This window comes from Leptonotus elevatus, chromosome 10 (assembly GCF_054856555.1).
Source record: "Leptonotus elevatus isolate MCC_2025b chromosome 10, RoL_Lele_1.0, whole genome shotgun sequence".
Classification (NCBI taxonomy): Eukaryota; Metazoa; Chordata; class Actinopteri; order Syngnathiformes; family Syngnathidae; genus Leptonotus; species Leptonotus elevatus.
In genome coordinates, this window is record NC_141248.1 from 10,703,683 (window position 1) to 10,716,322 (window position 12,640).

Genomic DNA, 12,640 nt, shown 5'->3' on the forward strand with positions numbered 1-12,640 from the left:
GCGCCAACTACTGCTGAGGAGGAAGTATCGGTGGCTGGTATTTACAGCCTCTATTAGTACCTACTACTGATAAAAAAAAATTTTTTTAAGTATTATAAATATTATATATTACATATTTTTTGGGTAGTTTGTCATTTTTTATTAAAATTATTTTTTTTGGATTTGGGGGATAATTTCCCACATTTTCTCCTCATTTAAAACATATCTGTATATTAAAACGTGTCTTTTCACTGTTAACGAATAATGTTGGTAATAAAATTATATTACATTTAATCACAGTTATACTGATAACGAGGGGGTTTGAATTGCCTAGTACCTGGCGATTCAATTCGTATCACGATTCATAGGTCACGATTCGATTCGATACCGATTATACCCAATACGAATCTATAAATTGATTATTACAAAAAAAACCTCAAATTTAGAAAATACAAATCAATAAACTTGTACATGTACACTGTAAGATATGTATGAAAATGTATTTATTTATCTGAAAATTTAGGCTTATAACCAGCACTGAAATCAAATATTAAGGCTTAATGTTCCATTCATATAACATTCTTCCATGCTTAATGTGTGAATCCTAACCCTAAGTAAGACGTTTTGTTGAATATTCCCATCAAAAGTTGATGTTTAAAAATCGATTCGGCCGCATATCGAATCGATTCGAGAATTGCGCGCTGTAATATCGAATCGATTTTTTCTAACACCCCTACTGATAACCTACCTTCAACTTATCAGTATGGGTAGCTTTCACTCTTTGTTGAATCCAACGCATTAGCTCAGTTTCTATTGGATCCCACATCAACTTTGGATTTAAACATCTACCATGCAGATGTAAATGTCAGTGGAATGGAAATACACATTTTCTTTCAAAATGTTGACCTATTTTCTTAAAAAATAATAATAATAATAATAAGTCTCTTAGCCAGTAGAAGTAAAAAAAAAAAAGAAGATGTTTGGATGAACTCACCAATGATATCTTATGCTCAGTGTAATGGGAATATACATTACATCGTACTAATATTCTGTCCTCATCCCATTTCTCCCAGAACTGAGGCGAGCTCGGACTGAGAGCCAGCCCAACAACCAGACTTGGAACCAAACAGGACACAGAGCTTCACAGACAACCCAGGGAGAGCAAGGGGGTCCACCCCCAGCCAAAAGACTCAAACCCACCCAGCAACAACTCGCTAACTCAACCTCCAGCAACCTCAACACCCTCCCAAGCCACCACAGCCCGAGCACTCACGCTTCCCCCCTCCCGCTTCCTCAACAAACCCAACATCCCAACCTCAGCAATCGCAGCACACCTCCTGCCAGCTTCAGTCCTGACAGTCCTCAGCTCCCCAGCCCCTCCTTCTCCCACCTGCAGGCCAGGATAGGGGCATCTGGAGGAGGCACCAGGTGGAGTCTGAGACAGACCCTGGGGCAGCGTAGCTTAGCCAGGCGGATTCTAGGGAAGGAGCGACTGGCTGTTCACCTGCGCCAGAGAGTCCTGTCTGATCGGGGCGAGGAGACTGAGCTGCTGACCTATCAGGATAACACAGAGGACTTGCAGGTTTGTGTTTGTTTGTGATGTGAGCCAAAATTGGATTCAGAAGCCATCTTCAGATATATACTGTATAAATGTGTGTGTTGCAGGTGGACATTTCAATGCTTGCTGATCACATCATGGAGACATCTACTGCCCGGCTTAAGCAGGAGGATATGGAGACCGAAACAGACTCCGGAAGGGTGGGCCTCGGCGGTGATGTCAGACTACTGTCTGGTTACCTCGCTGAGGTGGAAAGGTAAGTTAAACCAATGACATTTTTTCTACACTTTATTTAGACATGTGCTTTGCATTCTGCTGCTCTGCAGGTTCCTAAATGCCAAGCCCCAGACTCCCGGCCCGAAAGCAAACTCTCACTCAGGGCCTGAAGGTGAGCAGTGTCCTCAAGCAAAGCAAGTACTGCTGAACCCCCCCCCTGACGGGAACTCCTTCCTCTCTGCAGCTATGAAAGCGGAACGATTGAAAACGGATTCCTCCTTTCTTGCCATGACAGAAGCAGAGCAGAGAGAGCTGTGTGAGACCATCAGGAATGCTCTGCACTCCCTTAGAAAACACAAGGTATCCATTTAGGGGTGGGAATCTTTGAATGTCTCACGGTTCGATTCCGATTTTTGGGTGTGCGATTCGATTCAGAATCGATTTTCGATTAAGGGCGATTTTTGATTCAAAATGATTTGATTGACAATGATTTTTGCTTCAATTTAAAGATGTTCAAGGAATGATCTACTCCAGTCTGACTGGCTAATGCAAATTAGCGTGCTACTCGCGGCACTTTTATCACTCAAAAGAACGACTCCACGCTGAAAAAAACAACTTTTATTGGAATAACTTGATCGTGACTTTTTCCTTCTACTCTCCAATGTGGCTACAACTTAACAGTGTATCAGACCGCCGTGGAACCACACTGCCCCTAAGTGGCCAAATCGGGTACAACATGAACAGCGCTCCCAATAAAGGCACACACAAACAAAGGGAAGACAGTATAAAACAATTTAGATCAAATCGATTTTGGGACATTTAAAATCGATTCTGAATCGTACTAATTGAGAATCGATTTTTGGGCACAGTGGGCATAATGTATAACCCCAAATGCAATTTCGCATCATGTTACACTGAATACAAATTCTTCTATTGAATACTCTTGCCGTCATGTATCTGTTTTGCGTGATACATGTTTGCTTGCTTGCATGAGCGGCTTTTATACAAATTCTTACCATCACCCCCTTCAGGGTCCTATTCAGGAACAACGCAAAGAGATTGCAGCAGTGATTCAACGCTGCTATAAGAGATACAAGCAGGTATGATTCAATGTTTAGAAAGTATTAAACTGACCTAGATTAAGGTACTCGGTTTAAGTTTAGCCAAAACTTGCAATTCTCTTTCTCTCTTTTTTTTTTAAACTGTACTTTATTTCAGTGGTTCTCAAACTGGAGTCCGGGGATCCATAGCTCGGGGGTCGACAAAATAGTTTTAATTAAATTATTATGTTGTATCATTTTAGAAAGCACATAACTACATATGGGGATTGGCCAACCAATAAGATATTTACTTCTTCCTATCATGGCTTTGGGGCAATTGAAACAGCTGATATGATTGTGATTTATCATCACATGAATCCATGCTTAAAGAATCTTTTTTTTAAGCCCTATGATTGTAGACATGAGGTCAAAAAGTCTTTACAAGAGCTATATTTTTTCATGAATATACTTCTTTAATAAATAAACGTAAAAGGCATAACATTACACGTATAATCCAATTGTTAACTCATTCACTGCCATTTGAACTATTTCGATTAGTTAAAAAAAAAATCCACTTTTGTTAACAAGAGTATGAAAACCTAGAATTTTTTATTGTACATTTAGAACAGATATAACATTTGTGATTAATCGTGAGTTAACTCGTGAAGTCATGCAATTAATTAAGATTAAAAAATTTAATTGCCTGACGCTCCTAATTTTTTTACAATCTTTTCTATTTTTTTCAATAAAATTTTTTGAAGTCAGGCGATTACATTTTTTTAATTGTAATTAATCGCCTGACTTCAATAGTTAACTCATGGTTAATCATGCATTTTATATCTGTTCTAAATATACAATAAAAAAAAAATCTAGATTTTCATACTCTTGTTAACAAAAGTTGAAAACAATTTTAACTAATAGAAATAGTTCAAATTAATTTTTTAAATCAATAGCCGTAAATGGCAGTGAATGAGTTAAAATATGACTTTCTTTCCCTGTTAAATTTGACTTTAATATCATAATAGTACATCTTTATCTTGGAATCATAAGACTTTATTCTGAAAAGACTAGAACTTTTAATCTCGACAAAATAGGTCTTTGTTCTTTATTTTTATTTAACTATTTTCATTATTATTATTATTATTTTATTGTAACCTTATGACTTTTTTTCTCTAAAGTTTGAGAACCCCTGCTTTAATCAGTTGAAGTGGAAGTTTTATTTTAATCCAATTTTAACACAAAATACATATTGGGCAGAACTGTTGCCATTCTTTTTCAACTGAACAGGCAAAATTCTGAGTAACATTTAACATGAGCTATGATACTGCACAAGTTTACATTTATGTGACACCGCACCTGCAGAAAGGAATAAGATCCAAGTCACTTTGCGTATGCCCGGTTCTTTTTGCAGTCTACATTCCATTTTTATTTTATTGTTATTGTCAACTTACGACTTAACCATGTTGTAGCCTGGACAGAGATGCATGCACCGAAAGACCCACCGCATGGCAAGTTTGCTCAGATACCAATCGGGTGTGCAGGGGTCTGCGGGCATTTTTTTGTTTGTTTTAGGAGCAGCAATTTAAAACAATTTATGTTGTATGTTATGATTTATTTCTTTTTTTATTGTCAGCTGAGCAGCCAAGACACAAACGGCTTGAACACTTTGCACGTCCCTATTTTTCCTCCGTCATTGCTGGTACCTTTATGTTGTCATCACAAAGAAATAAATGGCCATGAAGTAGTTGGATGATCAAGAGTCCTGTAATTAATGTATTAATTTAGCCGGTTGAAAGAATATCCTTATTTTTATTCATTTAGTTCATTAAGTAATTGTAGGTAATTTATTGTAAATATTAAAATAAAATAAAAATATGTCTACAACTATTTCACTGATACGTTTCACTTTTTTTTTTAAACAAAATTGAGCATTTACTTGATATACTGTACTTGATGTCCAGGTACGAGAAAGAAGCAACAGTAGTGGAACATGAATGACTAGTAAGACAGTCGTTCAACTAGTAACTGATATAGTGAGGACAAAGGGCATGAACCTTAACTCATTCACTGCCATTGACGGCTATTGACGTCCAAAATTCATTTGAATTACTTCTATTAGTTTAACTTTTTTTTCCCACTTTTGTTAACAAGAGTATGAAAACCTAGAAAATAAAAATTATTGTGCATTTAGAACAGATATAAAAAAATTAATTTAAATTTTAAAATAATCGCCTGACGCAATCTAAAAAAAAGAAAAATTTATTAAAAAATTAGGAGCGTCAGGCAATTGAAAATTTTTATCGTAATTAATTGCATGACTTCGCGAGTTAACTCACGATTAACCACAAATTTTATATCTGAAAAAATTCTAGGTTTTCATACTCTTGTTAACAAAAGTGAACAAAAATGTTAAACTACTAGAAATAGTCTATAACCATTTTAATAACAGAGTTAAACTTGATATCAAGGATATCGAATAAATGCTCAACTGATTTTCTGTATACAATACAGTATTGCGCAAGCTTTTTTGTTTTGTTTTTACAGTCTGTGTTTTTCCAGGAGTGTAAAATGTCCAATTTACTTTTGAATGAAGCTTGACAACATGACTGCTTTCAGTATGCACTTTATAAGAGGATGACCCTGGCAGCCATCCTGATCCAGAGTCGTTTCCGGAGTTTCCATGAGCAGAGGAAGTTCCAACAGAGTCGCAGAGCAGCAGTCCTCATACAGCAATACTACCGCTCCTACAGACACTCCCTCAGGTACGAAAAACAAGAAAACACACGCCCATGCTTGCGATCGTTATCTCACACTCCCGCCTTTGCCCGCAGCAACCTTTTGACTAAAAAACAGAACCAGGCTGCACGCAAGATCCTGAGGTTCCTGCTCCGATGCCGCCACAGGTGAGCCATGACGTTTGGCTGTGACCCAGGAGCACACACCATGCACATTGCCCACACACACGTTGACAGCCCACTGCCGCACGGGCGTTGGTGCTAACAGCTGCTGTTGTTTTACTGTTCCTGCGAAGCCCTTTGATGGACCATAGGCCCCTGAAGCGGGTGAGTCTCCTCCCCCTCTCTTCTCTGGCTCTCTCTCTCTCTCACTCTCTCCTGGTGGAGGATGCCTGTTTGCATGTGGGGGGAGGAGAGGATTTCTCTCTCTACCTCCCTTCCTCCCTCCATCCCTCCCTCCCTCGCTCTTCTGTCTGTCTCGTCGAGGACTGCGGAATGATGCTGCTACTTCTGCATGACTGACAGATAGATAGAGGAACACTCTTGCACATGGTCTTCCTGGGGGCATGACATCAGTTGGGGACTCAAGTGTCTTGCTTGTCTCCTTTTTTGGGGGGCCTTGAAGGGGGTGGGCAGGATTTCCGGGGTGGCCATTTGCCCGGAAAATAGCCTGTGGATAATGACCAGATCAGGGGTCACCAACCTTTATGAAACTGAGAGCTACTTCCTGGGAGCTACCGGTTTGATATGCACTTCTGAAATAAGGAATGTGTTCAAATAAAGGTATTATTAGGATCTGACATCTTTAATCGGCTGATAGTGCTTAAGAAAAAAAAGGCCAATTCTTTTTAGTTAGCTATTTTTTCACACATGAACACACTACAGCATAAGACAATGATAATAATCTTCAACACCCCCAAAAAAGGGCGGAAAATCTAACATTTTTTGCCAATTTTCCTCTCCGTTGCAAAGTTAATGGGAAAAGTAAAGGACAAAGTATTGTAAAACTGACAAATGTTCAGCCTGTACTTCATATTTTAATTGTTGTAAGAATTAAGTTATTTTGTTTGATTTTTTAGTTTTGTTACGTCAAAGGGGAAGTCGAAACAAGGTATTCTGATTCATCTTGCTTTTTTTATCATATGAATGAAGTCGCAAAATTCACGGCCATTTTCACAGTTGCTCAAGTAACGACCAATCACGGCTCATCTGTTTTCTGAAGCTGAGCCGTGATTGGTCGTTACCTGAGTCTCGAGCAACCGTGATGTCATTTTCGGTCGACAGCAAGTGGCAAAATGGCTGCCCCCTGAGATGGATAAGAATGGGTGGATTTTGCTACTTATTCATATTGCACAAACACAATATTATTCAGAATGCCGGATTTAGACTAGTGAGGGCACATACATACATACTACTTGTTGTAAAGAAACCTTTTGGGTTGACTTCCCCTTTAACTCATTCACTGCCATTGACGGCTATAGACGTCAAAAGTTAATTTGAAATATTTCTATTAGTTTAACATTTTTCCCACTTTTGTTAACAAGAGTATGAAAACCTAGAAAAAAATGTTGATTGTACATTTAGAACAGATATAAAATTAGTTAATTAATGAAGGCATGCTATTAATTATGATTTTTTTTAAATACTCCCCTGACGCCCCTAAATTTTAATAATCTTTTCTTTATAAAAATAAAATAAAAATAAAATAAAATAAAATAAAATAAAATAAAATAAAATAAAATAAAATAAAATAAAATAAAAATAATTACAATTACTTAAAAAAAAAAGACTATTAAAAATTAGGGGAGTCAGGCGATTAAAATTTTTCGTAATTAATTGCATGACTTCACTAGTTAACTGACGATTAATCACAAATGTTGTATCTGTTCTAAATGTACAATCTTTTTTCTAGGTTCTATACTCTTGTTAACAAAAGTGGAAAAAAATGGTAAACTAATAGAAATAGTTCAAATGAATTTTGGACGTCTATAGCCGTCAATGGCAGTGAATGAGTTAATTAATCTTCCGATTAATTGGTTATCGGAATTTTATTCAGGATCAGCATCAAGCTAAAGAAATAACCCATATATGGCCGGCTGGAGTTATAATGACCAATTAATTTACGTTAATACACTAATCATGTTATGATTTCTCATAATAATATCTATATGCAACGCTGTAAATCTCTGCTAGTGTTTCCATTTTCGTTGGTGACCCCTGCTGTCGATGGAAACAGACATGAAGACATGCACAAACACAACAGCAAACTCTAATGTGTTTCCGATGTGTGTTTTTACACCAGGGTCAGAGAGCAGAAAAAGGTCAGGGTTCCTGAGAGCCCACCGCCAGGCCCCACCCACAGCCCACTAAGCCTGTGAGCACCCCCCTCCCCTCCCTTTCTTTTTCTTTTTCCTCTCCAAACTCTACCCCTCCCTGCCCCTTCCATTCTCTCCTCTCCCTTTTTCGCTCGCCCTCTATCCTGTCTTCTCTCGAGAGGAAGAAGCTTCCCAGACGGAGGACAGGATAGGTGTCCATCATGGCAGCTCAGACAGACGGACTACTCGGGCCAGCCCAGGGATCTGGCTCGGTCCGCAGCACTGACCCTCCTCCGCAGTTCCACTGGGAGGCCATCGCATTAACCTCATGGCATTCTTTGCACTCTTCATGGGTATGTTTCCAAACGGGAGGAAGCGGATGGCGGATGGCGGATGGCGGATGGCGACCGGATGCGGTGAAAGGCTTTTCAAGCTCGCTCACTCGCCAAAGGCATCTCTGACTTGCCGAACGAACTCATGCAAAACCCGTTGCATTTTGTACCCAAACACTGATCCATGAAAGGATAAGAAAACATAAACCAAAAAACTCACATCTTTGTTGCATTTGCATGCAAGTTCTTTCTTGGTTCTTTTTGCTTATTCCTCCTCCCCATCATGCCGAAGACCTCTCGAGGCGAAGCATCCTGTTAACGCGGCATAATCACAATATCACCAAGCAGTCTGACTACACATCGCTTACAAACCTACCAATCAGTCACCCAATCAAAGGGGGAGGAACCACTTGAATGTAAGAGGAGCGTTGTTTCCGTGAGGGCGGGGGTGGGTGTGTGAATTAACGATGTCTTAATTTGTTACATGGACTTTGTATGGAGTTTGTTCTCTGAGGCGGCGCTTTGCCCGCCTGCGTGGTGTCTGTGTTCGTTCAATTCAATGCATGTGTTTGAGCTGCGAGCTCCTGCATGCTTGCCAAACTGCTTTCGTGTCGTTTCTTTTGTATTTCTATGTGGAGTTGTGTCTCACTGTTCTCATCGACTTATCCTTGCCCTGCGTAATGTGAATTGTGTAAGGACAAATGACATATTTTGGGTGCTTTTTTTAAAAAACAACAACAACAACAACAAAGTTTATTTATTTAGGGGTCTAATTGTTTATTTAAGAGTGGTTAAGCTTGAGACTGGTTTCCCCCCTTGTGTGCTAAAATATGACATGTTGCGGTGGTTAAATGTCTCTGTTGGTTTGTTCTTTGCGTGACCCTCTAAATCCTAGCTGTGGTTTTGAGGAAAGAGTAACATACAGTAACATTGCCTTGACTTCTTCCTGACTCTTGAGAGGTCTCTATGCTTGCTCTGTACAGGACACGGGTCCAGTACCTTCCCCGATACAGGGCATTGATCCCCATGTTAGCCCATACGGGCAATCAAATCCATATTTTGGACTATTGCATATTCCTGTATATAAACTGACGAGGTAAGGGGATACGAGGACCCTGAAACTTTTTCATAAGAGGACTGTATTTAAGATTATAAATTATTTTACTCCCATAATGAGAACTTAACATAGAGACCTGGCTACACAGGACGGCTGTATTGCTTGTACATAATGTAGATATTACAAACTGAGTAATGTGCATGATATTTAAGACGCAGAAACAACAAAAAGAACATGTTAGTGGCTATGGACTGTGAGAGGATTTTAACGGCTTCACTTTAAGAGTATCCAGTATAAGTGTTACTGAAAAGAACATTTTGTTCAAGCATGCAAATGAAAAATCTAATGTTAGAATTAAATAAGTGGGAAAACAAAGTTAGCTGAAACAATGATCTTTCAGACGAAACATTTACACGTCGTGCTTTTGTTCCTTGGCTCGCAAAAATCAAACACTTTTTGCCAGTAGTGCCAATTATTATGAATGCTATTTTGCCTAATACTTTTTTTTTTGTTGGGGGGGAAAAACAACACCCAAAAGATATCAGTAAGATGCACAGAGGCAACATACAGACTATAAACAGTAGACAAGATAGTAATAGCTCAACAGTAGTTTGACTAGAGGATGACATTGAAGATGCAATTGTTGAAAATAATGGTGATGAAGATGCTGACAAAGTTCATTTAAATGTGAATGCATTGACCCCCAAAAAAAAAAAAGGCAAGAAGAGGGTGCTACATTCTTTACAATGTGGTTGTGCTTCAGCAACATACTACCTTTACTTTCAACCATTCTCACCATTCAGTCAAACAGAATGTCTCCTTCCCACTCCTGACATTATCATTTCAGTCCTTTTTCTCGTCATCGTCACTGCCGTTATCTAACACGTGCTTACGCACTCTGGAAAGCTCTGTTTAGGAAGTGCCTGATCAATAACAGAAAAGTGCAAGTTCATATCAGGAAAAAATATTGTATGTTCTCCAAATGGCTGCCAGTTTCCTTTTTCTTTCTTCTTGATGGTGTGTTAAAAAAAAATAAAAAAAGATGACAGTGTTGGACTTGATTCGAGTTATCGCAAGTTACGTGCACTCATTTTGAGGTTGGCTCATGATCATTTTTGCCCGCTCGCGTGTGCGCATTGTGCAGTATTAGAACCATGAAATCTCTGAATTGTCTTCATGAACTAGAGCTTGTGTTTCCCTGCACAGGTTCACATGGAAATGCTCTTGTAGCATTATAAGAACGCACCCGTTTTACAGACGACAAAAGGACTCTCCTGTACACTCGTTCCCATTCTCACTCTCTCACTCTCTTTCCTCTCATCCCACGTCTCGCACTCTCACACACACACACACACAAGTGCAAACAGTCAGAAACACAAGAAGGCCACAGTCTTTCTCTCTGTGCTTATGTCTTTGGGAACAGGTCAATCTCTCCCTTAGATTTTACTCAGGGTTGAAGAACAGGGAGATGATATGTGGAGTGTCACTAACTCATTGCTAACACACAGCTTTGTGTATTCCATACGTTAGGGATACTCCGGTTTGTTTGTCTATCAATTAAGAGTCCTCTCATTTTCTAATGGGCTTCGTGACTGGCCCTCTCCCATGCATATGGTCTCATTTTGTGAGGCAGTGAATGTGATCTGTTTGCTTGATCTAATCTGTAAACGTGTGTGTCATTTTTTTCTACAAGAAAAGAAAAACAAGTATTGAGTGATTTCTAATGGTCATAAACGCACAAGATAAATACAAAAAAAAAATATTCAAAATACTGTAAGTTGCAGCCATGTGTTACCTTGATTGAAACAATAGTAAGTCTAGTGTTATATATTTGGAAGATCTCTAAAAATGTGTGCTCAAACAAACTCTCCTACATCACCACAACTCCTTTTAGATTCTCAAAACACACACACCGCAATATCCTTGCGCACAGAATGGCTAACATAGAGATCACGATGTGTTTATGGAGAGGATGTTGACTGGTTTAATAAAAATAAAAAAAGTTAAGATATGAGTGAGACAGTTTCTGGCAGATGTGCGGAGATGGTCTCTGTTTCGCAATGGTGCGCCTGGAAAATGAATGGTATCTGTATAACCTTTTATGCCTTGTCTCTGAGGCGGCGTGCCCAAACACCACATTGCATGCTAGAATGGTAGACCCTCATAGATAAGCTGAAGCTTAGACCTGTCCACTCCCCCGTCTTCCCTCTGTCTCATCTCCTCCTGCTCTATTCCAACCTTGCCTGCTGTTGTGTTCTCCATGCCGGTCATTCCTCTTCTTTTGTAGCCTACTTTGACTTCCTATGTTCTACTTTTTGGGTTTGCATGCACAAGCATCACAAAACTGTTGATGTTTTTAAGAGAATATTTTGTTGCTGAGGCCATGCAAAGTGTTTTGAATATTGCCCTTATATGTGGAAAATGTCCTCTGAATGCTTTACATAATTTCTGCTGTAAAATGAAATCTGAATAAAAAAAGAAAATTTGCACTTTAATGTGGCTTCGCCTGATATCTGTTTACGATTTATGTTGCATTACAGGTGAGAAAACGTTTTCCTATCGGGGCCATTTTGAGTTATAAAGTCCTCTGAGGACCATGCTAACAAAAGATGCAGCAGAGAAACAAATGTAAGAATGTGGTTAACTTTCACTTCTCACACTGCACTCACACAATTAATGAAATGCTACAAAAAACAAACAAATGAGCAACCAGTGACTGTTAATAATTTATATACATTAAATGTTATTGACATTCTAAATAGAATATGTACATCAGAGAATCTTTACAAAGCTAGAATAATAATGCTACGTGGTCATTTTTGCCGGAATGCTGAATTTATGAATATTAGTTGAGTAGAGTGTTGCTTGTTCCTTTGAAATTATGCATTACAAACAAAACCTGAGAATCACTTAACTAATTTAGTGATATTGATAACAGGTATTCCTTTATAAAAACTGAACCTGAAAGTGTGACCCATTCGCATGTCCCATTAGCTTTTTGGAAAGAACTTGAGAATTATATACTGTACCACGCAAAACAAAATACATACTAGATTACATTTGATTCACTCTCTTCAAAACAAAACCTAAAAACCCATGTACTGTACTATTATCAATTTTATATATATTGTAATAAAGTTTCAGATCCATAAGTGTTACTATTTAGAATCATTAATCAACTCCATTATTATTATTATTATTATTATAATATTATTATTATTTTTATTTTATTTAACTGAAATTTATACTTTTTTCAGGTCTCTTGAAATCATAAATGTAGATTGATAATTGATATGATTGATTTGAGTGATTCATTCAGAATGTTCAAAGAATATCTCCAGGCTCTCAATCTAATCTACAAGGGTTTTAAACAAGAGTGTGAGTGAATGGAGAAGATTGTGTTGGTTA

At 38.4% G+C, this 12,640-nt stretch overlaps 1 protein-coding gene across 7 annotated transcripts in view; it reads left to right on the forward strand.

The window, feature by feature from the left end:
* The window catches only part of LOC147167006 (calmodulin-binding transcription activator 1-like), a 72,489-nt gene extending 60,762 nt beyond the window's left edge, over nt 1–11,727 (forward strand). For 2 of the 7 annotated variants that reach the window (XM_086086529.1, XM_086086532.1), the window contains 8 exons: nt 1,053–1,561; nt 1,645–1,793; nt 1,864–1,925; nt 1,998–2,113; nt 2,785–2,853; nt 5,410–5,696; nt 5,825–5,855; nt 7,831–11,727. In XM_086086529.1, the coding sequence (XP_085942655.1) occupies nt 1,053–1,561; nt 1,645–1,793; nt 1,864–1,925; nt 1,998–2,113; nt 2,785–2,853; nt 5,410–5,696; nt 5,825–5,855; nt 7,831–7,863 (1,256 nt within the window). In that variant the 3' untranslated portion in view covers nt 7,864–11,727. Of the gene's footprint in view, nt 1–1,052; nt 1,562–1,644; nt 1,794–1,863; nt 2,114–2,784; nt 2,854–5,409; nt 5,697–5,824; nt 5,856–7,830 lie in introns of all 7 variants that reach the window. The other 5 variants (XM_086086530.1, XM_086086533.1, XM_086086528.1 and 2 more) reach the window with 5 other exon arrangements.
* The last annotated feature ends 913 nt before the right edge of the window (nt 11,728–12,640 follow it).